Source organism: Dromiciops gliroides, chromosome 3 (genome assembly GCF_019393635.1).
Source record: "Dromiciops gliroides isolate mDroGli1 chromosome 3, mDroGli1.pri, whole genome shotgun sequence".
Taxonomy (NCBI): domain Eukaryota; kingdom Metazoa; phylum Chordata; class Mammalia; order Microbiotheria; family Microbiotheriidae; genus Dromiciops; species Dromiciops gliroides.
In genome coordinates this window covers 623,031,451-623,057,059 of record NC_057863.1, presented here as the reverse complement: position 1 = coordinate 623,057,059, position 25,609 = coordinate 623,031,451, and the positions used below count along the sequence as shown (strand labels likewise).

The 25,609-nt window shown below is 50.6% G+C and overlaps 1 protein-coding gene across 3 annotated transcripts; it reads left to right on the top strand.

Moving 5' to 3' along the window:
• The first annotated feature begins 1,389 nt into the window (after positions 1-1,389).
• Positions 1,390-20,073, top strand: LOC122749008 (angiotensin II receptor associated protein). 3 transcript variants are annotated; one of them, XM_043995151.1, is made up of 5 exons: positions 1,390-1,561; positions 11,405-11,439; positions 16,242-16,347; positions 18,317-18,449; positions 19,413-20,073. In XM_043995151.1, exons 1-5 carry the CDS (start codon positions 1,535-1,537, stop codon positions 19,529-19,531), a joined length of 420 nt encoding a protein of 139 aa, XP_043851086.1. In that variant the 5' UTR covers positions 1,390-1,534; the 3' UTR covers positions 19,532-20,073. The 3 variants fall into 3 exon arrangements, with proteins under 3 accessions (XP_043851086.1, XP_043851084.1, XP_043851085.1); XM_043995149.1 differs by having other exon boundaries at positions 18,251-18,449; XM_043995150.1 differs by lacking the exon at positions 1,390-1,561 and adding an exon at positions 5,180-5,275 and having other exon boundaries at positions 18,251-18,449.
• The last annotated feature ends 5,536 nt before the right edge of the window (positions 20,074-25,609 follow it).

Genomic DNA, 25,609 nt, shown 5'->3' with positions numbered 1-25,609 from the left:
AGGTGGCACGGTGGATAGAGCACCAGGTCCGGATTCAGGAGACCTGAGTTCAAATCCGGCCTCAGACACTTGACACTTACTAGCTGTGTGACCCTGGGCAAGTCACTTAACCCCAATTGCCTCACCAAAACAACCACCACCACCACCACCAAAAAACAAACAAACAAAAAAAACAACCACATATATTTCTGATGGTGAACGATTTGAGAGTGCTAAAGACTTTGGTGGTGAGAACCCCCTTTGTGAGTCTTCGGTGGTTTTTTTGAACAATTGAAACCTTCCTTATCTACAGAAGCACCTGGGGGGGGAGGGGGGAGGTCTCATTTTCACCAGGGTCATTTCCCTGGATCAGGGCTGGAACTCTTGGGCTCATCTATCTCTTGACACTTCTGGAGTAGGACAGGCGGTGTTGGGAGGCTTCTCCACAACGGCTGCTCCCCTAGATGATGGCTGTAGCATACCAGAGAATGGTGATGAGCTTTCGGACCACCAAGACCCCAAATTCTTTTTTTCATCAACCTACCATGCCATAATGAACAGCTGAACCGGTCCAGGGAGGTGGGATAGGGGTGGGGGTGGGTGCACAATGTCCTTTCTCTTTTACCTAAGGTGACTGAAGGGTCGGCCTAGAAATTCTGGGCCTGGTGATCCCAGGCCGATTCAGGGGGAGAGAGCTGGGGTAGAAGGCACCCTGCCCCAGTTGGGTGGAGCAGGAGAGAGGCTGACAGACACGTAAAGACAGAAAGAGAGCAGGCGTTTATTAAGTGTTTACCAAGGACCAGGAAAGGGCCTAAGCCGTGGGAGGACAAGTGAAAATGACAGACCCTGGCCCCAAGGAGCCCCCACTCTAGTTGGGGGCCCCTTAAAAGAGAAGGAAGGCGGGGCAGCTAGGTGGTGCAGTGGATAAAGCACCCGCCCTGGATTCAGGAGGACCTGAGTTCAAATGCGGCCTCAGACACTTGGCACTTACTAGTTGTGTGACCCTGGGCAAGTCACTTAAGGCAAGTCACTTAACCCCCATCGCCTGCAAAACAAACAAAAGAGAAGGAAGGGGGTGCGGCTCCCCTAGACCCTCCCAATACCAGCGGCGCTCCAGCCCGCAGACCTGCCCCCTCTCTTTTCCGAGCCTCGCAGCCCCCCAGGAATGTGTGTGGGGGGGGCTATCCTTAGGGCCTCAGGAGGGGGCTGGGGTCGGTGAAATCCGAGGTTCGTCCCTCTTTACGGAAGTCTCTTCCCAGGGGTGGGGGTGGAGCTCGGCTCCAGCGGCCCGGTCTGAGGAGGAGGGGGGGAGGGCAGCACCCGCGAGCTGACGCCGTCTCCTAGCAACCAGCCTCTGCGTGCCGTCACGTGCGCAACCCTTGGGTCACGTGGCTGGGCGCTGGAGCCGGTGGGAGGGGGCCCCGGGGCGGAGCCGGGAAAGTTTGTTTCTCAACTCTCCGGGAAGCTTTAGAGCCGCTGCAGCCGCCCTCGCTGCCCTCGCCGCCTCCTGCTTCCCCTTCGTCTGAATCCGGCCCCGGCCCCGGCTTGGCCCGGGATGGAGCTGCCCGCCGTGAACCTCAAGGTAGGGCCGGAGAGGGCTCGGTTAGAAAAGCGCTCCGGGAGGGGCGGAAGGAGAGGGCTAGGCCAGGGGACGGGGGCCGGAGAGGGACAAAAAGGGTGCCCCCGGGCAGAGCGGGGACTGAGAGGGAAGGGGCGTCTAGGAGAGGAGGGGATGGAGGAGCGAGGCAGAGAGGAGGCGTGGGGAGCAGAGTGGAGGATGGGGAGAAGACGGGGGTGAGAAATCAGGGGATCCTAGTTTTAGAACTGGAAGGGGAGACGGAGGCCTTCAGCTACGACCTCTCATTTTCCAGACGAGGAAACTGAGGCACAGAAAAGGTTAAGTGACTTGCCCAGGATCACACAGGCTGGTACATGCCTGAAGCTGGATCCAAAGCAACTCCAAGTCTAGTGCTTTCCGATCTACGGTAGGCTGGAGAGGAAAGAGGAGGTGGAGGGGTTTAGGGAATAATGGCGTGGTGAGGAGGGACGGAAGCATCGTGGAGCAGGATTAAGGGGTCTGGGGACCCGGAGACGAGAAGGGTGAGTGAGACGAGGCGTAGCATGCGTTCTTATGTATCGATCCAAAATGGAGCCAGTGCTCTGTGAAGCAGCCTCCAGCCTTCTGGAGTTTGGGAGGCTGAACTCCTCCATCCAGCCTTGGAGCTTGGGAACCTGGACTCTATTATACAATCATATTTCCTTGAGTTAGCAGAATGTTTTGCCTGGTTTACTGAAGACTAGACAGCAGATTAGCAGGAGACAGCAGAAAGAAGTTCAGGGTATTGCTTTAAAACTTGGCAACTCTGGAATTCATTAGTTCTCTGATTTAAAAACTGTATATAAGCAAGGTAAAATTTGGGGGAATTTGTAGCCTCTTGCAGACTGTGTGCACATTCTTGCTGTAGCTCGCTGTTGCAAAAATCTTGAGTCAGACTTTCATCTCTTCTAAAATATTCATGGTGTCAGAAGTGGGAATTAAACCCACAGCTCCCTAAGAAGACCAGGCTCATGACCCACCACATCTTTCTGTATATATATATATATATATATATATATATATATATATATATATATATATTTAGTAAGATAGTTAAAGAGTGCTGGACTTGGGGGCAGCTGGGTGGCGCAGTGGATAAAACACTGGCCCTGGATTCAGGAGGACCTGATTTCAAATCTGGCCCCAGACACTTACTAGCTGTGTGACCCTGGGCAAGTCACTTAACCCTCATTGTCTCAGAGTGCTGGACTTAGGATCAGAAAGACCTGGGTTCCAGTCCTGCCTCAAATATTAGCTGTGTGATCATGAGCAAGTCACTTAGCTTCCCTGGACCTCAATTATATCATCTGCAAAATGGATCTTATTATAATACCTGTAGCACCTTCCTCCCTCCCAGGGTTTGTTGTGAGTCTCAAAGGTAATCTAGCCAAAGCCCCATATCATGGATAGAGATTTGTCACAACTGGGGAAACAGGGATTAGAGGGGGGAGGTTGATAGAGTGAGGGATCTTGGAGATGAGGGCAGGTGGACCTTATGTTATCAGCAGATAAAGGATGGGAAGGAGAGAGGATCAAGGACAGGAGAGTTTAGAAGAAGGAGGGAGACTGAAAATCAAGGGATGGAAAAGGGGGAGGGAGGGTGCAGGGATGAGGAAGATGGAATGCAAGAGTGAGGGAGACAGGAGACTGATGGGAGCGGGGAGAGGAGGGCTAAGGGGCTGAAGAAGGAATGGGGAGTGGAGGCAGGCTGGATGGGCAAGAGCTCTTGGGGTGAGGAGGAAGGAAGGCAAGGGCACGCATGGGGGAGGGGTTGAGGGCTGGAGAAGCTTAGAGTGAAGCACAGGGAGTGGGGAGCAGCTCAGGGGACATGGGATGTGGCCAGAGGTGAGGGGCTGTCCCAAGGCTCCCCAAGCCCCTCCGGGTGCCCAGCATTTTCCCCGGCTGGCCCCCGTTCCTGGGGTGCCCTAACTCCTCATCTCTGCCTCGTTCCTGGCTGCCCCCAAGACCTAGCTCATGTTCCAGATTCTGGAGGAAGCCTCTGCCCATCCCGTCTCATTGGAGCCCCTTCCCTCTGCTGTTCATCCCCGTGTATTTGGTCCTCAGCTCCTCAGTCTAGAGGTCGCCTTCACTGCCAGGCTGTGGGTTCCTTGGGGCAGGGACGGTTTTTTGCCTTTCTTTGAATCCCCTGCCCTTAGCCCAGTGCCTGGTGCTCATGAAATGCTTGCTGACTGACTTCAGGGAAATCATGAGGAGATGAGGAATGGAGGTATCAGGCCAGGGATGGGGGGGAATAAGAGGAGTGAAGGGGTTGGGTGGAAGAGAAGAGGTAGAAGGAGGTAAAGTCAACAGAACCGAGAAATGAGGCTGTTCCATAGAGAGTGAGGGAAAATGGTGGCCTGAGCCGATGGGGCAGCTGAGAGGCTACAGGACCAAAGGAAAGCCAGGGAACGGGAGGGGAGACCAGGAGAGGAGCAGCGGGTAAGGGACAGAGGGATGGTGGGAGCGCGGAGACACAGAGGTGCGGAGGGAGGACAATGCTAGGACTTAGCCTGGCACATAGTAGGCCCTTATTCAATGTTTATTGACTTCTTGACATGACTTGGCTACAAGAGGGAAAGGAAACCGGTGGAAGGAGGGAGGAGGAACTAGAGGAGGCTAGTTGGACTTGTTTAGAAAGAGAAGGGCTGAGAGCTTTGTCATCAGAGGCTTGTCCTGGTCTCCTTCAACCTCCAGCCTTCTGCTGAGGGGCTTTCTGAAGAAGGGGAGGAGGGGCCAGCCCAGGAGAGAGACCCTCTGGCCACCACTCCTGGCTCCCACGGCCAGAGAGAAAGATCACTCTCCATTTCACTGCCCTGGTTACTTATTTGTCCTCATTGTTTACTTAAACTCCTTTTCCCGAGTTAAAGAATCTAGCTGTGACTGTGCCAAAAAATGCTGGGGGGAGGGGGTGTCCTCACTTCTGTTTGTTTTGTTTTTGTTTTGCTGGTTAAGTGACTTGCCCAGGGTCACACAGCTAGTAAGTGTCAAGTATCTGAGGCCGGATTTGAACTCACATCCTCCTGAATCCAGGGCTGGTGCTTTATTCACTGTGCCACCTTGCTGCCCTATATCCTCATTTCTGGCATCCTCCTCTGGGCCATGCCTACCCCCATGACTACCGAGGCAGAGATGTGGGCTGACCCTTGGCCCAGGGTCAAGGGCCCACTTGTTTCTGGTATTAGAGACAACATTGGGCCAGCCTAGATGAAGGTATTCCCCTGCTCCATGATAGCCAAGAATGACAAGATATAATGTTTTGGCGGTTTTTTTTCGGGGCAGTGAGGGTTAAGTGACTTGCTCAGGGTCACACAGCTAGTAAGCATCAAGTGTCTGAGGCTGGGTTTGAATCCAGGGCCAGTGCTTTATCCACTGAGCCACCTAGCTGCCCCCTAAAGATATAATGTTAATAATAAAAGCTAGCATCTATATAGGACTTATTAATGTGCCAGGCACTGTGTTGATAATAATAAGAGCTTTACAAATATTATCTCAGCTTCCTCTATACAACCCTGGGAGGTAGGGGCTATTATTTCTCCCATTTTACAGATGAGGAAACTGAGGCCATTGGAGGTGAAGTGACTTGCCCTTGGTCACACGGCTGGGAAATGTCTGAAGTCACATTTGAACTCAGGTCTTCCAGATTCGAAACCTAAAGCTCCATCCTCTTTGCTGCCTAGACCACAATCTCCTGTGAACATGGTGGTGTTGATCATTCTCATCAAACGCTGTTGTCCGTGTTACTGTAGTTTGAAGGGTTGAGCCCTGTTGTGTCATTTGGGTGGAGGGGGAGATGGGTCTGTGGCAGGGGCAGCTTATTCTCAGTCATCCTCACGTTCACTTGTCCTTCCTGGGGTGGGCAGCACCTTGGGCCGGGAGCTACTTCCAAAATCTGTTGCAAGGAAGGGGGAGGATAGTTGAGCCTTGAAGTTTGGCCTGAGTTGGTGGACAGATGCCCAGAGATCAGCTCTTCTGAGGTTTAGGCCCAGAATCAGCAAGTCCTCAGGAGGCCTGCTCTTTCCATAGCCCTGTCCTAGCCACTTGTGGGGGCGAGCAGTGTGCAGGACAGTACAGGCCCAGCCCCTGCACTCAGCCAGCACCCGGAGAATCCATCTAACCCTAGCCTTAGATTAACCCTCAGCTACGTTTCTTTTTCAGATAGTTTCTAGAAGGGCAGGCTGGGGGACTTGTGGTTTGTAACCAACTGACTTGACTCAGGAAAAAAAATGAACGTTATCTTCAGGATGGTCTGTGAAGCTTGCATGTCTCAGATGGCAGGCCCGGGCTAGGACCTACGGGGTTTATTCCTTCCTGCGATTTCCATTTCAGGTGGGATTCTTGATTTAGAGATGCAATTCAAGTGAAGCCCTGCATGTTTCAGCCGTGGAAACACTCACCGCAGCATTGAGGCATAGTTAGTGTTCTTTGGGAAGCCCTTCTTACAACTGAAATGGCCTCAGACCAACCAGGATGTCGAGTGTGGGGCCCAGCTTTTCGGTTCTTTCCGCTGTTTGATTCTCTACAAGGGTGAAATAACATATGAACCAACTGCTCCTTCTCTAGCGCAGTATAGTGTCTGATAAAAAGATGCCTCTGTTTTCCCTGGAAAAAACACAGAGAAAGTTTCAGGACAGGGGAGGACTCAGGGCTAAGGGCTGTGCTGTTTGGTGACTGTGTCAGTGAACAGAGATCCTTCAAGTCAAAAGAGCTGGGAGGGAAGGAAGGAAACGAGCATTTATTAAGCACCTACTATGTGCCAGGCCATATGCTAAGTGCTTTACAGATATTTGATCCTCACAACTCTGAAAAGTAAATGCTGTTATTATCCCCATTTTGCAGATGAGGGAACTGAGGCAAACAGCAGTCACATGCTTGTCCACCATCACAGAGATAGGAAGGGCCTGAGGTTGGATTTGAACCCGGGTCTCACTGACTCTAGGCCCAGCATTCTATACACTTTGGTGCCCCCTAACTGCCTCCAAGGGGCAACGAGGCATCGCCTCAAATAGAACCCTGGCCTTGAAATCAGGAAGACTCCTCTTTATGACTTCAAATCCTGCCTCAGACTCTTCCTAGCTGTGTGACCCTGGGCAAGTCACTTCACCCTGTTTGCCTCAGGTTCCTCATCTGTCAAATGAGCTGGAGAATGGAGAATGGAGAAGGAAATGGCAAGCCACTCCAGGATCTCTGCCAAGTAAACCCCACATGGGCCAAAAAGAGTCAGACATGACTGAAGCACCTGAATGACTGACTGAAACACGTCCCCAAGACTTTGAGTTGGCCTTTGGCCAAGGAAAGCTTGATCCCTTGGGCCACTTCTCTTTTGTAGGCCTTAAGACTACAGGTGCTTTCCAGGTACCACCTCCTCTGGCCCTTGAGGGCGGGCCCCTGTGCTGATAGAGGAAGCTCCCACCCCCAAAGCAAGGGCCCCTGAGGCCGTGTGAGGCTCCTAAAGAGAGGTTGGGAAAATCTTTGTGTTCTGCTGGGCTCCCCATTCACTGGGCCAGCCGTGCTGAGTATTGTATTCATGCTGGTGTTTCCTAGCATTTCTGTAGGGTGACCAGGGCCAGTGCCCCAGGTGGGAACCCCCACACTTGGGAAGAGAGCCCCCGAGTAAGGAGAGCCGAGGTTGGTCCCCTGAGGAAGTCAGTCCCTGCGCCCGACGGTCTCTCTCATGGCTGTCCTTGTTGACTGGAGGAAGGCCCGATGGGGTGGAGGAGCCCAGTCATCAGGGTAACCTTGAGATTGTGCTTGAAGGTTGCCAACCGCTCTCCTCATAACTCTGCAAAGTAGGGAGTCTGTTGTCATCCTCGTCTTACAATGGGGAGACTGAGGCTCAGAGTGGTTAAGTGATTCGTCCAAGATCGCACAGCTAGCCGGTGGCCAAAAGCAAGAATGATACCAAGGCCTCCTGATCTTCTTCCATTCTGTTCATTCTTCTGTATGGTCTTCCAAATCATACTCTGCCTTCCTCTTCCCTCTGCTCCCTGGGACCCCAGTTCTGTGTTTTTATATTCGAAACCCTGTTTTTTACCCTCCTTCCATCCTCTTGCACTTGGAGCACTGGGCTTTCCCCTGGAAGACACAGCATCCCCCTGCCTCCAGCCACCCCCTCCCCGCCTGGCTGCCCTCTCTTATCCTCCCCACACACTGGTAGATGCTCCTGCTTTCTCACCACGACTTCTAGGCCTCCCCATTGCCATCCTTCAGCAGCCTCCTCCCTCTTGCGGTTCACTTCACTCCGATATATTACCCTCTCCAGGGCAGACTCATTACACCCATCTTCTGCTCCAGAATGGATTCATTCTCTTGTTCTCGAGGAAAGTGTTTTTTGGCTCACCCCGTCTCCCTCCGCCCTTCATATATACATATGTGTATATGTGTGTAGACACATACCTATACATATACATCCTTTGGGGCATATATTGATGGTCCCTCAAATACTGTGACTTCCCAGTTCATAAAGCTCCATCCACCCACACCCATGCGCATGCACGCCCACACACAGACACTCAGATACAGACACTCAGGCACACACCCTCCCTCTCTTCCTTTGGCCCATCCTCCACATTCCCTCCTAAGGAGGTGGCTTCCCCTTTGCTGGTGCCCTCAATCTCATGACCCTCCAGCTCCTCTGGGAACTGGCTCCTGTCGTCCTCCCTTCTCTCTGCCTGATCTTTGGGCTCTTTTTACCCACAAGCTCCTTCCCTTCTCTACCCTCTCTCTGGACCTGTCCAGCTCCCAGGCTGTGTCTCCCTGCCCTCTCACAGCCACGCTCCCAGATAAAGTTGTCTCTGCTGGTGCTGCCACTTTACTGCCTCCTACTCATTTCTTAGCCCCTGGCAGGCTTGCTGGGAACCTCACCACCCACTCCAATGTTCTCTCCAAGGTTACCAGTGGGGAGAGGCCGACCAGTGGGAGGGCTGCTGAAATGGGGAGTCACAGGACCTTGGTTCAAATCTCAGCTCTGCCTGTACTGACCTTCAGGGAAGGGAAGGGACCGAGCCTTTATACTGCACCGGGCACTGTGCTAAGTGCTTCACAAAATAGGATCTCAGTTGATCCTCACAACAGCTCTGTGAGGTAGGAGCTGTTATTTCCCTCCATTTGACACATGAGGAAACTGAGGCAGACAAGTTAAGTGACTTGCCCGGGGTCATCTAGCTAGTAGGTATCTGAGGTTGGATTTGAACTCAGGTTTTCCTGACTTCAGGCCCAGTGCTCTGTGCACTGTGGTGCCCTCAGGGGCCTTACAGCTTACATTGGGTAAGTCACTTCCTCTCTCAGTGCCTCAGTTTCTCCATCTGTAAAACAAGGGGATTAGACCTCTAAGGTCCATCCCAGCTTTACATCTATGCCCTTGTGATCTCCTGATCACTGAAGCTTTTCTTGTTCATCGTCCTTTTCAACACCTGCTGCTGAATACTTCCCTACCTGGGTTTGGAGGACACCCTTCTTTCCTGGCTCTTCCCCCCTCCATTTCTGGCCTGGGTCCCACAGCAGTAGGCCCCAGGGCTGTTCCTTGAGTGAGATCACTACGGTGTCCTCTCCCAGGCAGAAGGGTAAACCCAAAGGCCAGCAAAAAGCCACCAGGCCAGTGCAGAGGGGATTGTTACATATGGGAAGGCACGGCACTGGAGGAGACGTGCAAGGCCTAGGTTTGCATCCTCTCCTGCCTTTCTTGCTTCACCTCACCGTGGCCGTTCTCTTCTCTGTGAAATAGGTATAATTGCACCCTGCCAGCCTACCACCTACCTCCTTTGTGAGGACCAAGTAAGGAGGCCCCTGAGCAAGGCTTTGAAAACCGTCAAGGGGTCTCTCAGTGTCAGTTATTGCAGACTCCCTCTTCATCCAGCACTCCCCTCCCCCTTCATTCCCCTGGGCTCCTTCCCATTCCTGTCTGATGTATAGAGGTTTAGAGATATCTGTGTATATGCATACATTATATATGTATCCATACGTATACGTACATGTGAGTAAACACACATGTATACACATCTCCAACCTAGAGAACCACTCTGCTGCTGTGTAGAAAAGCCCAGTGTCTCCTTGGTTACCAAATTTGTGTTGCTAATGATAATCCTCTGGCTCCCCTCTCTCTGAAGGCTGGCCCCGGAATAGCAGGGAGGAGGTTCTCCTCTCTCTGTTGTGCTTTTGGCCGGACACAGCGGGCCATGGGCATGGAGCGTGGGTAGTGGGGTTTCTATGCTAGCCTGTTCCTTCCCGTGTCGTGGAACAAGCAGATTTGGCGATGTCAGTCAAGTGCTAGCTCCGCATCACAGGCGCAGATTCTTAGGACCAGACATGACCTCAGAACGTGTTATGTTCGGGGCTGGAAGGGGCGACCTCAGAAGCTATTCGGGACAGCCTCTGGAACCCGAGCCCCAGAGTGACTGGCCCAAGGTCACAGAGTAAGTGGCAGTGCCAGGATGCTCAGCTTTAAGAAAAATTCAGCTTTTCCTGTAGTACCAGTAGTTGTTGTTGAGTCGTTTCATTTGTGTCCCCCATTGGGGGTTTTCTTGGCAAAAATACTGGAGTGGTTTTCCATTTCTCTCTCCAGCTCATTTGACAGATGAGGAAACTGAGGCAAACAGGGTGAAGTGACTTGCCCAGGATTACATAGCTAGTGCCTGAGGCTAGATTTGTACTCGAGTCTTCCTGACTCTAGGCCTTGGCTCTAACCCCTGCACCACCTGGCTGCCCTATTCTTGTACTTAGGGTGAAATGAAAGGAACCCTGCAGGTGAATTATTTTGTAAATATCAGTCTCATTTAAATATGTGTTTACAGATCTACTGGCAGGCCTCGAGTAGGGGAAGCTACTCAAATACTCAAATCCATTAGAGAAATTTAAGTCAGCCCTTGGGCATCCTCTTTCCACAGCCTGAATTTAAGAGTCAGTGCCAGTTGAGAAACACTGAGAAGCCAGAATAAAGCCTCGATGTTACTTAGTGGGGAAATGGGTTTGGGCAGGAGGCCAGAATACCTCAACCCTTCAATTCCTTCCAAGCTCAGCAGGGAGCCAGGAGATGTGGCTGCTAGCCCTCCCTGTCCCTCCTCTCACAGTGTGCCTTGGCCCCGGTCCTCAGCCTCATGCTGCCTCAGCTTCCTCCTTACTAAAAGGGAAAGTTAGACTCTCGGGGCTGGAAGGCATGTAGACATCATCCCGGTCCCTTCTTCAGTTGGCAGTCCCTGGTTTTGCTGATTGGAGCTGGGACTGATGCTCCGCAGTTCTGCCCCTGGCCAGGCCCCCCTCATCCAGGGGCCTTGTGGATCCAAACCTCTGCCACCAGAGAGGAAGTCCAGACATTCGGCCTGCCTCCCACTCCTGGCATTCTGGGTGTTGTAAGAGGCCTGGAGGGGACTTTGATTTTGGTGGGAGGACCAGACCCCAGTCTGTAACTTCTCTCCTAAGCTGCATCTTCACAAAAGAAAAAAAAAACCAGCAGACTTCCTGGTTAAAGTTGCATTGACCCAGATTGTTGCTCAGACAGCCTTCTGATTCTGAAATCGATCATCTACCTCAGAGGCCCCACGTGGGGGCCAGATGGTCTGCCATAAGTGTTAGAGTGAGGCACTCGGTATCATGGGAATGACTGCTGTAAGGGCAGGGAAACAAGGGAGGGGATTGAGATGAGCCCAGCCTGAGTCGTCCCGAGGCCTCTTCCATCTCCCAGGCTTCCCTGGCAGGGGAGTGTGTCCCGTCATCCTGTCGTTCCCCCCCCCCCCCCCAGGATCTCATAACTCCGGTTTTCTTTTGTCCATATTTTCAGACTCACTGACCTGTGTATCTCTCACTCTTCCTCCTCCTTCTGCCCCTTTCCTCTTATAGGCCATTGTTTTGGTGCACTGGCTGCTGACAACATGGTGAGTCATCTGGCAATAAGTTTTCTTTTTTTGGGGGGGGGGTCCTCTGTGGGAGCAGGCATCTTAAGTAGGAACGTTACAGAACTTTGGGAAGGAGACTGTAGTTCTCTGAAAACTTACACGACTACATTGGGAAAAGAGAGCACCAGGCAGCACAAAAACAAAATAACCTGAAAAAATACAAAAGTATCAAAAACTAGAGAAATTTGAAAATAGACTATGTGAATAATAAAACTAAGGACTGTTGTCTAAAACTACCAGTTGATAGATAAAGCATTAGCTGACTTGAACCAAGAAGCAGAGAGGGAGAATTCAAATAGCCTGAGTAAAAAGCAAACAAGGTGAATTCACAACAGAGAAGGAAAAGAAAAAAATGATTAGAAACAAGGGACAGGGGGCGGCTAGGTGGCGTAGTGGATAAAGCACCGGCCTTGGATTCAGGAGTACCTGAGTTCAAATCTGGCCTCAGACACTTGACTTACTAGCTGTGTGACCCTGGGCAAGTCACTTAACCCCCATTGCCCAGCAAAAAAAAAAAAAAAAAGAAACAAGGGACAGCTGTGTGGTACCATGGAGAGAGAACTCAGGAGGACCTGAGTTCAAATCTTGCCTCAGATACTCTACTAGCTGTGTGACCCTGGGCAGGTCACTTCACCCTGATTGCCAAACCTGCATACACAATGACATCAACAAAACTGAGAATTCAAAGGAAGTGGAGGAGGATCTACAAAAATCCAAAACATCCAAATGAACAAAGTAAAGATCTGAAGTGACCCTATTTTATTTTTTTTTTTAAAGATAAGCTAGAGGGTGGCTAGGTGGTGCAGTGGATAAAGCACCAGCCCTGGATTCAGGAGGACCTGAGTTCAAATCCGGCCTCAGACACTTGACACTTAACTGGCTGTGTGACCCTGGGCAAGTCACTTAACCCCATTGCCCCATTAAAAAAAAAAATAAGCTAGCTGTAAATGAACTGCCCAAGAGAAACAAAACTGGATCAGATGGATAATAACAACTAAATGCCTCATAGGTATTATCTCAATTGATCCTCACAACAACCCTGGGAGGTAGGTTTTATTATTATCCCCATTTTATAATTGAGGAAACTGAGGCAAACAGTGGTGAAGTGACTTGTCCGGGATCACAGAGCTGGGAGGTATCTTAGGGCCAGGTCTTCCTGACTCCAGAGTGGGCACTCCATCCACTATGCCACCTAGCTTGGCAAACCAGAAAGAAGTAAAGCAGAAACAGAGCGCTATAAACCAATCTTCCAAATGATATGAATGCAAACATTTTAAGTAAGATCCTTGCAAGAAGGTTACAGCAACATAGCCAGTAAACAATTCAGTAGGAAGTCATTAAATTCATACCATGCATATGATATTAAGAAAATGATTGGGTACGATATTAAGAAATGGTACAATATTAAGAAAATGATTTGCATTGTTGATCACCTAAATGACAAAAATCACATAATATTTCAGTGGATGCAGAAGAAATTTTTTTAACTAAATACATTGATGTTTAAAAAAAAATGTGAAGGCTCTTGATTGTGATCTAAAAGCAAGAATTAGGCAGTACTCTCAATGCCAAACACAGATGTAGACAATAGTAATGCAGCAGCCCACTCTTCCTACTATTATTTGACACAATTCTAGAATACTAGGGATCTTAGTAAAATAAGAGAACAAAATTGAAGGCATAAACTTTGGTGTGAGAATCAGAGTGCTACCCAGCTGCTGAGAAAGACGTTGTGAAAACCAGGGCAACACCACCCTGAGGAGAAAGCATGTGACTAGTGTCCGGAAGTTACATCTAGTAATAGAAATGTTCCATCTGTTCATAAAAATGCCTGTAAGTCATGTCAATCCGTGCTAGCAGCCCATTAGCTTGGAGCCGTGTGTAGGGACTGTGCCTGGGCGGCCCACAGGGAGCTTCCACTCGAGGGGTACAGGGATCCTTCTTTCCGTTGTGGATCCAGGGAGGAGCAGCTGCAGGTGCAAGGAGTCTTTCCTTCTGAACTCCACCTGTTCTCTTTACTAACCCCTGTTAGACTTTAATAAATGCTTACTGCCCCAAAAACCGGTGCTATGAGTTTCTAATTTAAGGTGACCACATATTAGATTTTAATCATAGCAATTAGACTGTATACATCACATTGGCGAGGAGCAGAGAAAAGACTCCTTATTTTCAGTTTGCCTGATGGCATACTGTATGTGGAAACTGTAGGAGAGTAGCAAAAAACCTGTGATAAATACTTCTGTAAAGTAATGATAATAGTAATAGTGCCTAGCATTGATATAGAGCTTACTATTTATATAGAACTTTATCTATCAACTGGTAGTTTTAGAAAATAGCACTGTGCTAAGCCCCTTACAATTATTTTTTTAACAGGATTCTCATACAACCCTGGGAAGTGGGTGCTATTGTTACATTTTAAAGGTGGGGAAACAGAGGCAAACGGGGTGAAGTGACTTGCCCAGGGTCACACAGCTAGGCAGTGTCAGAGGCCAAGTATGAAATCAGGACTTTGTGACTCCAGCAGAAAACAAAATACATCTACAGAAATTATCATCATTTCTATGCTAACAAAACCCAAGAAGAAGCAATAATGGAAAATTCTATTCAAATAAAATACAAAATACCCAAGAGTTGGCCTACTGAGACATGTGCAATATTTACGTAAATATAACTTCAAAACATTTTTTTAGGGTGGGGCAGTGAGGGTTAAGTGACTTGCCCAAGGTCACACAGCTAGTGTCAAGTGTCTGAGCTCGGATTTGAAGTCAGGTCCTCCTGAATCCAGGGCTAGTGCTTTATCCACTGCTCCACCTGGCTGCCCCCTACAAAACACTTTGTACAGAAATGAGGGAGGAAGTTTTAAGTAAGTGTAAAGCTGCTCGGTGTTCATGATTAGGCCATATTGCTATAATAAAAATGACCGTTCTGCCTTAATTATAGATTTAGTGCCATGCCGTCCAAATTATCAGATAACAGTGGTAAAAATAAAACAAAACAGTGGAATAAAATTGATAAGGCAGAAACAATCCAAGGCAGCAAACTGGTGTTGGATAAACTGAAGAACATAATCACCTAGAGAATAGATTCCATTGTTTACGTGAACTGCTAGGAAACCTGGAAACCAGTTTGGCAGAAAATGAGCTTTGATCGTACTATGCCACCAAAAGATCCTATCACAGAAAAATCAGAGGAGACAAGATGGAGGTACTTTTCACAACTCTGGCTAGAAAGAGAATCCATAGCTAAACAAGGAGTAGAGGAAATCCCAAAAGATAAGTTGGACAATCTTAATTACACAACATTTGAAAGCTTTTGAGTGGGAATACTATTGGGATCAAATACCACCAATAAAAGTCCAATGTCCGCTCCCTGCACAGGGAATTGACAGAGATTATATAATACCAAGATCCATTCCCAGACAGGGAGTCAAAGGATAGAAACAATTTTTAAAAGAATTGCTCGTGGGGCAGCTAGGTGGCGCAGTGGATAAAGCACCGGCCCTGGATTCAGGAGTACCTGAGTTCAAATCCGGCCTCAGAAGCTTGACACTTACTGTGTGACCCTGGGCAAGTCACTTAACCCCCATTGCCCCACAAAAAACAAACAAAAAGAATTGCTCGTTATAGGGGTCTGTTTGAAAACATGCTCCAGACTATCTAGGAATAAAAAAAAAATTTCAATTAATATAATGCTGAGGTTTTATCTCTCATCTTAAAATTGACAAAAATAACCAAACAGCGGTAAACAGTCAGTATTGGTGCGGTCGGTCCACTGAAGTATTGTTGGTAAAACTGAACTGTTTATCCAGTTTGCATATTTGGAATTTTGTAAGGAGAGTGACCAGACCGTCCCTATAAACCATTGAACTTAGGGATCATTTTTGGGCACAAACTCCAACGATACCAAGGACAAAGCCATATGGCCAGCAGATTTCAAAACATTTGTAGCACCTCTCTTTGTGCCAGCCAAGAGCAAGAGACAAAGCAGACAGCTGTCAGCTACAGAAGGGCTAAGTTAGCCTATAGCAGCTGAATGTGGGAGAAGATTATTGGGGCAGGAAGAAATGACAAATGTGAGGAATTCAGAGAAATATGAGATTTAGCCTCAACAGACTCAGCCTGAAATAAGCAGAACCCAAAGGACTATACACACAACGCCTGCAACACCTCAAGGAAAAGGTCACTCAAAGGAAGGAAGGAAGGAACAAGCATTTATTAAGCGCCTGCTGTGTACCAGGCACCCTGCTGAGTGCTTTGCCATTATTCTTCCAAATTCTGAGTAGCAGGACAAGCCAGAAATGAGCTTGCAGAAGTGATGATTAAGTAGACCTTCCTCCTTGGGGGAGAAGGTGGGGACTACTAGGGTAGAGTATTTTATATAGCGTCACACATATGGGGTGATTTGGGGTTACAAGGGAAGATTTGGTCTGGGCAGGTAGCAGGAAGGGTTTTGTTGTGTCATGTTTAAAGAAATAACTGGGGGTGGCTAGGTGGCGCAGTGGATAAAACACTGGCCCTGGATTCAGGAGTACCTGAGTTCAAATCCGGCCTCAGACAATTGACACGTACCAGCTGTGTGACCCTGGGTAAGTCACTTAACCCCCATTGCCCCGTAATAAATAAATAAATAACTGGTAGAAAGAGAAAAGGCCTCAAATGTACCTTTCAAAAATAATAGAAGAAAAAGATGAGGACTAATGAGGTATGACTAGACACTGAGAAGTGAGAAGGAACCTCTCCCAGGCAGGAATCTGGTGGGATTGACTGTGCTTCTTTTGCCAGGGGCTGTTATACATTCTCAAACTCCTATGCCTGGGCTAATTTCACCGTCCTCGCCCTGGGGGTGTGGTCCATTGCTCAACGAGATTCCCTGGATGCCATAATTATGGTGAGTTTTGGAATTGGGGGAAGGACTCCAGGGAGACCTATAAAAGGTGCCTGGGGGCTGACAGCCCTGGTCATCCTTTATTAATTTCCTGATCCCAGCCATGCTCCCAGGCCCTGCTCAGCTTCTTTCCTCTCCATCTATTCAGTTATATCTGTTGACTTCAGTTTCCCCATCCTGCTTTTCCTTCCTTCGTGTGTCCCTAATGGCCAAACTTTCATCTTCAAAGCCTTTTCCAGAGCACTGCAGTCGGTAGCTCTTGGGCGCTCTTCCCCAGCCTCCTAGCTTCTCCACTGGGACACAGTGCTGGCCGCCATACTCTTTGTTTCAGTTTATCTGGCCTCGGCAAGGGCCCTTCCCAAGGCTGGCTGTACCAACCCAACCCAACTCCATTTCCACCGCCAGTACTTGTATAGAGAAATTTCTCTGCTTTCCCCAAATCAAATGACCTTCTCTTGATGAAGGAAAGGCCAGGGACGCCCACACCCTCCTTCCCAGCACAGGATGCTCAGGAAATGCACCCATTTGACAAGTATTTTGGAGTGTCAATCCTGTGTGGGCAGACATTGGTGGAGGGGAGTAAGCCGCTAAGGAGCTCACGATTTAGTTGGTGTGACAAGATGAGAATAAGACCCTCTAAGTGTCATGATCATTGCTGAGTGTGATGGGATGTGAGGAAGGTGGCAGTCAGTCAGTGGGGGCTCGTTTGGTGGGAAGGAGATGGGTTCCAAGCCAGGCCTTAGGAGATCTGTAGCACAGGATAGGAAGAGAAGAGGAGGCTCCAGCCTTGATACAGTACAAAGAACCGAAACAAAAAATGAATGTTTATTGAATTGGAAAAGGGGGGAGGATGTGGAGTTTTGTAGCAGGGACGGGGAGAGGCGCGGGGATCCAGTGTGGGCCTGGGGGCGGCAGGAGAGAAAGCAGAAGCCTATGAGCGGAGCTAACGATAGGGACCAAACATGGGGTTCCAGGGTGCATTCTCCCCCTACCCTGTAGGCTGGCACCTGCCCCACCTCTCAGTCTCTGAGAGTTGCCCCAAAACTGAAAGTAACCTGCCCAGAATCCCAGTATTTGTCAGTGGCAGGGCTACTGTGGGAGGAAGACAAGGAGGTAAAAGTTGGGGGGTCAGGGGAAGATCTTTAACGCTGGCAGACCGAGAACCCTCCTGGGTCTATGAGTGCAGGCTGGGGAGCAGGGGAGAAGCAGCCTCCTTAGCAAGAAGGCTCTCCCTGGTGACTGCCGGCCAGCCGAGTGTCCGTGACCCTGAGTCCTCGCCTCTCTCCAGCTTCCGTTCTTTAACTGTGAAATGGAAATAATACCTGGCAGAGTATGGCCTTGGGGATGCTCCAGACAGAGGCCAAAGGTTTTCTCTGTTGAACCAGGGAGGGCTCAAGGACTCAGCAGCTCGTGGGCACAGCCTGGCCCTGTGAGTTCCTTGGAAAGAAGCATGTGAGCTATCTTGGAAGCCCAGGGGAGTGGAGAGGAGAGGACCAAAGCAAAGACCGTTCTCTGCCCAGCTCCCCAACACCCCACCAGCCCCCTGGGAGGAAAGGCAGCAGTTCCCCACAGGCTCAGGGTAACTCACACTTCCTGTTCTTCCCCACCCCCAGGCTTTTGAAATAACCACTGATCCACTGTGATTTAGGCCAAGCAAATGACAGAGTGCCACCTTCTCTTCTAAGCCTGGGGGAGGTCATGGGGTGACCCCTTATGACTCATCAGGGGATGAGGCCTCCCCAGAAGGCAGGGGCGGGGCACTCACCCAGTATTTCAGGCCTGCCTGGCCTGCTTTGCTGCCGTGGAATAGGCCGGAAGCCTGCGGCCTTGTATCCCAAAGGTCCCCCCAGCCCCGGCAGGGCCTGCACTTACACTCCGGGCACTGCCCGCGTTTTGTATTTGGCAGTTTTTGGTTGGCCTGGCCATCACCATCCTTCTGGACATCATCTACATCGCCATCTTCTACCCGCAGAGGGCAGCCCTGTCCGACACGGAGCGCTTCAGCACGGGCATGGCCATCTTCAGCCTCCTGCTGAAGCCCCTGTCCTGCATCTTTGTCTACCACATGTACCAGGAGCGAGGGGGCGAGTTCGTCCTCAACATAGGTGAGGCTGCGGCGTCTGCGGACCAGCTGTGCCTGGGCTGTTACTCTGGGCTGGGGCCTTCCCTCCCACCCAAACCCAGCCTCTCAGGCCCTGCTTCTCAGTCACCACCTCCCTTTTCCACCAGGCCATCCCGCAGTCCTCCTCCTCGGACTTCCTGCTCCTCCCTGTGGTGGCCCCCTAGTTTTTAGGCCACCTCTTCTCCCTAGCCCAGCAGGAAGAGCAGACAGACAAACCGCAGCCCTCCCTTTGGCTCTGATGGATAGATACAGTCCTAGCCTGGAGTCAGGCAAGACCCCGGCGTCCAGAGAGGAATGTTCAGGTGTCGGCCGAGCCTGGCCTCTCAGGGCTTCGCTTTGAGGGCTCGGTGCTGATACAGGCCAAGCTCTGTCATCTACTCCTCCAGTCGTGATTCAGGCTCCAGACCTTTGCCAGGTCCCCTCCCAGGGTGGGAGGAGGCAGGGCCTGTGGAAGTACCTTCCTCTTGAGGTACAGTGGTCCCCCCTGCACTGTCTCATTTATTCTCAGACAGGCCTTTCAGTCAGACAGGGCAGGAAGGATCTCCATCTTCCACACTGCTTTCCATGCCATTCTTCCTGTGTCCCTTCCAGATGGCCAGCAGGGCCATTGGCTCACCCCTGGGCAGGTAGCAGTATTGTAAAGCCCTTAGCTTTGCGCTAATAAATGTGTCTTCCTGTCCCAGTCCCCGTCCGGCCTTGCTGCATTTCCTGTTGGAGCGGACATTCCAGCAGGTGCTAGTCCAGCCAGCAGCCCTCCATGCAGGGCGGGGCCCACGATTAACTGGAAGGAGCTGGAAGGGCTGGATGAGGCTGCGCCTCGGGGTACAAAGATCAAGCACTGGGACATCCCTCCCAGGGGGAGGGAAGGACACTCTGGGCAGAAGGCTCAGGCGAGAACCCCTTACTGAGCCCGCCCTGCTTCTCCTTCCTCCACCCACCTCTGCAGGGTCCCTTGGCCCATCACAGGAGCGCAGCGCCTATCAGACCATTGACTCCCAGGAGGACCCCGCCTTGGCGCACCCCTATGCAGACCTGGAGAGCAAGCCGGCCGCTCGACCGTACTGAGATCCCCGAGATCTTACCCTCCTCTTCCTCCTCTGATGCTGGGCATTCATCCCCCTACACTGAAGACTCTCCCTCCATTCCCCCTCACCCTGCCCTCTGAGTTCCGGCACTGGGTAATGTCTTGCTGTCTCTGCTTCCCTTGGGTGAGGCAGGCACGTGCCTGAGTGATATTCTCTCTCTCAACTCTGACAGAGCCGCACCCCAGCCTCTCAGCACCCTGCTCCCCAAGGTCTGTCTTACCCTCGAGAGGCACCCCACTGCCTTAATGCACTTTGGACAGCTTGAGTCTGTCCCCACTCTGGGGCCATGCTGCTGAGTGCCTAGGCTGTGCCAGGGTCTCTGTAGCCCCAAGTGTGGCTGGCGAGGGTAACTGTTCTCTCATGCCTCAGCCGGGTGGGCAACGTTTCCCTAGAGGCCAGGTGTGGAAACCCCACTGCTGCTTCCTCAGACACATCGATGGCTCCCCAGGGGCAGCAGCTCCACCACAAACCCTCAGCCTCTGAAACACTGCCATTGACATTAAAGTTTGAGGAGTACCACCATCACTGGGCTCTCCGTGTTGTGCCCCAGCATGCCCATTGTGGCCTCAGCATGGCAGGGGGGGAGGGGGATGGGCACCAGGGCTGTGGTAGTGCTGGGAGGATGGCGCCATTCACAGAGGGGAGGCTGCCTCTGTCCTGCTTGGGATCCCCCGCCGGCCTGGCCTTCAGCCCTGCCTGAGCCGAGGAGCCCCACGGCCTCGTGGGGAGGGCCCCGTCATTCACAGGGTCCTGTGCCTGGCTTACACGTGCTGACACGCCAGCTAAGGCTCAGACCATTGGCCCACCCTTCCTGTTTGAGAGCAGCTCACTAGTGGTTCACACGGAGTCCCCAGCATCCGTCATGGTCAGCATCATAAGGGCTGGAAGTATAATGGGGCCTGGCTCCCTGACTTTCCTCAAGCCTTCCCAGACCACATCTGAGTTTATGGCCTCTGGCCTCAGGCTCGCCCTTGCCTGCAGGTCATTAGGGCTCCAGCCAGAGAAATTCCTGTCATTCCTTGAGGGAGGTGGTTAAAGAGCAGGAGAACAAGGGAGCCCCTGTGTCCATGGGAGCTTCCTGATGGCCGGAGAACAGTTGCTGCTACCTGTTCAGCCGAAGGAAAGCAGAGCTCCTTACTCAAATGAATTTAAGTGCCACGATGAGCAAGAGTGTGTGTCAGCTGCCAGGGACGTCTGCACCCAAGGATCCTAGAGCCTAGGGGTGCAGGGGAAAGACTGATTTCACACGGGTGATCTGGGAGGGAAAGGAGAGTGAAGGAGAGGTCGAGACACTGGGAGAGGGGCGGCATCACCAGCCCAGCAGGAAGGTGTGAGGTACCCAGGCTGGGCTTTGTGGGCACGAGCAGAGGGACCACCGGATCTGAAGGGCCAGGGCAGGACACAATGGAGAGGACTCTGGTTTGGCTGAGATGGAAAGTATTTGAAGTGGGGAAGATGAAAGAGACGATGGAAGCCAGATGGTGGGGAGCCTTGGAAGTGGTTTGTATTCAGTAAATCCTGGGGAGCCGGCCACTGGAGGTTGGGGTTTGGGATTCTTTTTAAATCTTCAGTGGAAGTGGTCACTTTCAAGGTTGACTAAGGAGAACCTGCAGAAGGGGGGCTGAGCATCATCATGAAGAAGGAAACTGGCCTTTTGAAGCCGGGATCCCCAATCTGGGTAAGACTGATTCCAGCAGAGAGCCTTGGGAGCCAGGTGTTTACTCAACCACAGCTTGCTACTATGGGAAGGATATGGGAATTGGATTCAAATCCTGATTTAGTTCCCTACTGTATGTGTGACCTTAGGTAAGTTACTTACCCTCTGAGTCTCAGTTTCCTTAACTGTAAAATGAGGAAGAAGATCACCAAGGTTGCTTACCTCTAAATCTATGATTCTATTAATTTATTTGTAACATGAGGCATATCTGAACTAAGGGCTCACAAGCCCCTATGTTAACTTGGATGGACAGTCTCACTAACCTCTGAAATTTCACACTTCCTTTCTTTAGAAACATTCTTAGAAGGGGTCTGTGGATTTTACCAAACTGCTATAACATACAAAAACTGAAATAAAACCCGTCGATATATCATGTTAATAAGGTTTACTCATCAGAGAGGAGGATGCACCAGGAAAGGAACAAAGCAGGCAGGAAGATCAGTTGGGAAACAATCCCAGGGGTCTGGACTAGACGACTGATTGAGGGACTGAATAGGAGTGGCCCTTTTGGGGACCAAGGCAAGGGGCTGGGTCAAGAGCAGGATGGAGCCAAAGCAACGGGAGCCGACGTAAGGCGTGACCGTGGGGCAGGCAGAGGTGACGGCTCAGGGTCCTTGGCTGGTTCCAAGGGGCTGGAAGTCAGTGTGCCAGGAAGCTGGGCACGAGCAGTAGTGCCGAGCAGGGTCAGATACTTTATATTCCGATGGAGAATGAGATGTCTTCGTGGCGTGGGCACGGCCCACACGTTACCTCCAAAGATACCTTGTGGTTACCGCCCGACAGACCTGGCAGCAGGTCGCGTGTGGCACTCTGGTGTGCCCGGAACAGGCATGCACCCAAGGAGGAGGTTTGCAGGGGGCACTGGCCCAGGGAAGAGCCATTCATTTAGTCCCACCTTGAACAGGAATAGTTCTGAGCGGGACACATTTTACAAAGATGCATCCAACCAGAGCCTGGGCAACGCCCCAAATCTGTGCACGTTCTCGAGCCCCGCCCCCGCCCGCCCCGAGGCCTCGGGGCGCGAACTTGAACCAGCCTGGCCGAGCGCTGCCAGTCGTTACTCGCTCTGCCCGGACACCACCTGCCTACCTCGGCAGCTGACCCTGGGGAGGGGGAAAGAAGCCGTGCCTCCGGGGGTCGGAGTGAGTTGGGGCATCTGGGAGGAGTGGAGGGGGCGGACCGACAGATGGGGGTGAGCCCTGGGGGGCAGCGAGGATAGCCCTAGAGTAGTGGGGAAAGACAGGTGAGGATGAGGGGTGGGGCGGGGTGGGACAGGCTTGGGGTGAAGCAGAAAGATGAGGGTCCTAAGGACAGATGGAGGGCCCAGATAAGAGCCCAGGGTATGGGGGGGGGGGGCAATGAATAGATGCAAGTCTTGGGAATGGGGGGTGGGGGCGGGAAGACAGATGAAGGAAGGTCCTGGAGACAAATGGGACTGAGATGAGGATCCCAGGGAGGCTGTGAGTAGGCAGGGAAGGAGAAAGAGATGAGAATCCTGGGACCTCAGTAAGTAGAGACTCGGATGTGAGAAGGGAGGGGAGGAATCGGACACGCAAATGAACTGGGTCCTTGGGAAACAGGGTGAGTGAAGATCCGGCATAGATAAACATAGTGAAGAAGAGGAACGTGTGCCGGGAAATGAGAGTCACAGAAAAAGATCAATGATGAGAGGAATATGGTGTAGACAGGGACAAGGAGTCAGACAGACCAGGATTCTGGTCATAAAGATGTTCCCTCTGGGTGGGGAGGGACGGGACACCACAGACATACAAACTATTTTCTTTTCTTTTGCGGGGCAGTGGGGGTTAAGTGACTTGTCCAGGGTCATACAGCTAGTAAGTGTCAAGTGTCTGAGGCCGCATTTGTACTCAGGAACTCCTGAATTCAAGGCTAGTGCTTTATCCACTGCGCCACCCAGCCGCCCCCATACAAACTCATAAAACCGGGGCAGACACGTGGACCAGTTCGAGGCTCAACTTTTCCTCTTCTTTTCATCTTCTCCCCTTCTTTACATCATCCCCTTGACACCCTCCTCCCTCCTGCCTCTGATAATAAGGTGGCCAAAGTCAACCTCTCTACAAGTGTCATTAATCGCAACCAGATCACCTCTACAATCATCTGAATTTTTCCTTAATAAAGTTCAATTTCTCCTTATCCCCTGCTTCCCTCCATACAAATACACCTGACTCTCTCACATCATTTTTTTGTTTCATTTTTTATTATGTAAATAGTATTTTTTCCAGTTACATGTGAAAATAGTTTTCAACATTCATTTTTTTTGGTATTTTATTATTTTTATTTTCTACTTACATGTAGAGATAGTTTTCAACATTTGGTTTGGTTTGTTTGTTTCGGGGAGGCAATTGGGGTTAAGTGACTTGCCCAGGGTCACATAGCTAGTAAGTGTTAAATGTCTGAGGCTGGATTTGAACTCAGGTACTCCTGACTCCAGGGCCGGTGCTCTATCCACTGCACCACCTAGCTGCCCCTCAACATTTGTTTTTATAAGATTTCTAGTTCCAAATTTTTCTCCCTCCCCCTCCCCAAGACAGCAAGCAATCTGATAGAGGTTATATATCAACATTTTGTTGTTGTTGTTGAGGTGTTAAGGGCTAAAATTCTAGCTAAACTGTCTAAAATATCTAGTGAGTGGTCGCCAATAAATTATAAGCTTTAGCAAGAGTTAGACTTTTAAGCATTTATTAAGGAGAATAAGAATTTGGTAAAGAGAGAAAAAGGCCTAGATTCCTATCTATTAAAGGGAGAGTGCATTTCTAGCTCCGCTCTCCACCAGAGTCCAAAGGTAAGAGAGTGAGACAGAGGGCTAGTCTCTTCCTTCTTCCTCCCACTAGCCCGCGTCACTTCCTGACGCCAAAGAAAAGACTCCTGGTCTTGCCCTCAAAGACCTTCGCTTCATGGGCAGAACTCTTCTACAGTAAGTCTCCAGCAGGTGGCATCATTCCAATCATTACAGAGGCATTTGGGGTTAAGTGACTTGCCCAGGGTCACATAGCTAGTAAGTGTCAAGTGTCTGAGGTTGGATTTGAACTTAGGTCCTCCTGAATCCAGGGCTGATGCTTTTATCTACTGCACCACCTAGCTGCCCCCTTCCACTGGCCTTTTCTCAATCCTGATCCTTCTTGACCCATCTGCAGTTTTGAACACTTTGGATCACCCTCTACTCCTGGATACTTGCTTTTCTTAGTCTTTGTGACCTTGTCCTCTCTGTTCTCTTATCTGTCTGACAGCATGTTCCTTCCCAGTCTCCATTGTTGATTCATTGTTCACATGATCACTGTGATATTTCCCAAGCCTCTGTCCTAGGTCCCCTTCTCTTTTCCCTTTACACACTTGGTGACCTCAGGTCCCATAAATTTAGTTGTTGTTGGGGGGTTTTTTTGTGAGGCAACTGGGGTTAAGTGACTTGCCCAGGGTCACACAGCTAGTAAGTGCCAGGTGTCTGAGGCCAGATTTGAACTCAGGTCCTCCTGAATCCAGGGCTGGTGCTCTATCCACTGCACCACCTAGCTGCCCCGGGGTCCCATAAATTTAACTCTCTTCTCTATGTATATGAGTCCCACATGTGTATGTCCACCTCAGTCTCTCTGGTGAGCATCCATCCTCCATTACCACCTACCAATTGGACATTTCAAACTAGATGACTCATAGACACCTCAGATTCAATGATGGACAACCAAATTCCTTACTTCCCTTCCTCCCAAATTCTGAACTTCCCAAGGATTTCACCACCTTCTCCATCTCTCAGTTTGGCATCATCCTTGCCTTCTCCATCTTCCTTTCCCTACATAACCATTCAGGTGCTAAAGTTGACCATTTCTAGATTGTAAACTGTCTGAGGGGAGGGACTGTTTTACTCTTGCCTTTTTTTTTTCGTTCCCTTTCAATTGTTTGTTTGTTTGTTTCGTCCTTTTTTTTTTTGCGGGGAAATGAGGGTTAAGTGACTTGCCCAGGGTCACACAGCTAGTAAGTGCCAGGTGTCTGAGGCCAGATTTGAACTCAGGTTCTCCTGAATCCAGGGCTGGTGCTTTATCCACTGCAGCGCCACCTAGCTGCCCCCTTCACCCTTGTCTTTTATCCCCACTGCCTAGGACAGTGCCTGTCCCATCAGAGGAGGTGCTGGAAAAATGCTTGTCGGTTGATTGAGTTCTGTCTTCACAGCATCAGCATCTCCTCACATAGCCACCACCCTAGGTCAGGCCTTCATCTCTCATCACCTGGACTGTTTCAGAAGCCTCCCAATTGGTCTCCCCCCTACACACTCCAATCTAGCCTCTTTATAGCTGCCTAAGTGATTTTCCTAAAGCATGGCTAGGTCTGACC

Excerpts from the sequence above, each read along its gene's own strand:
- LOC122749008 (XM_043995149.1), top strand. The coding sequence starts at position 1,535 with ATGGAGCTGCCCGCCGTGAACCTCAAG. Across the intron at positions 1,562-11,404 it reads TGCCCGCCGTGAACCTCAAG|GCCATTGTTTTGGTGCACTG; the intron begins GTAGGGCCGGAG and ends TTCCTCTTATAG. Across the intron at positions 11,440-16,241 it reads CACTGGCTGCTGACAACATG|GGGCTGTTATACATTCTCAA; the intron begins GTGAGTCATCTG and ends TTCTTTTGCCAG.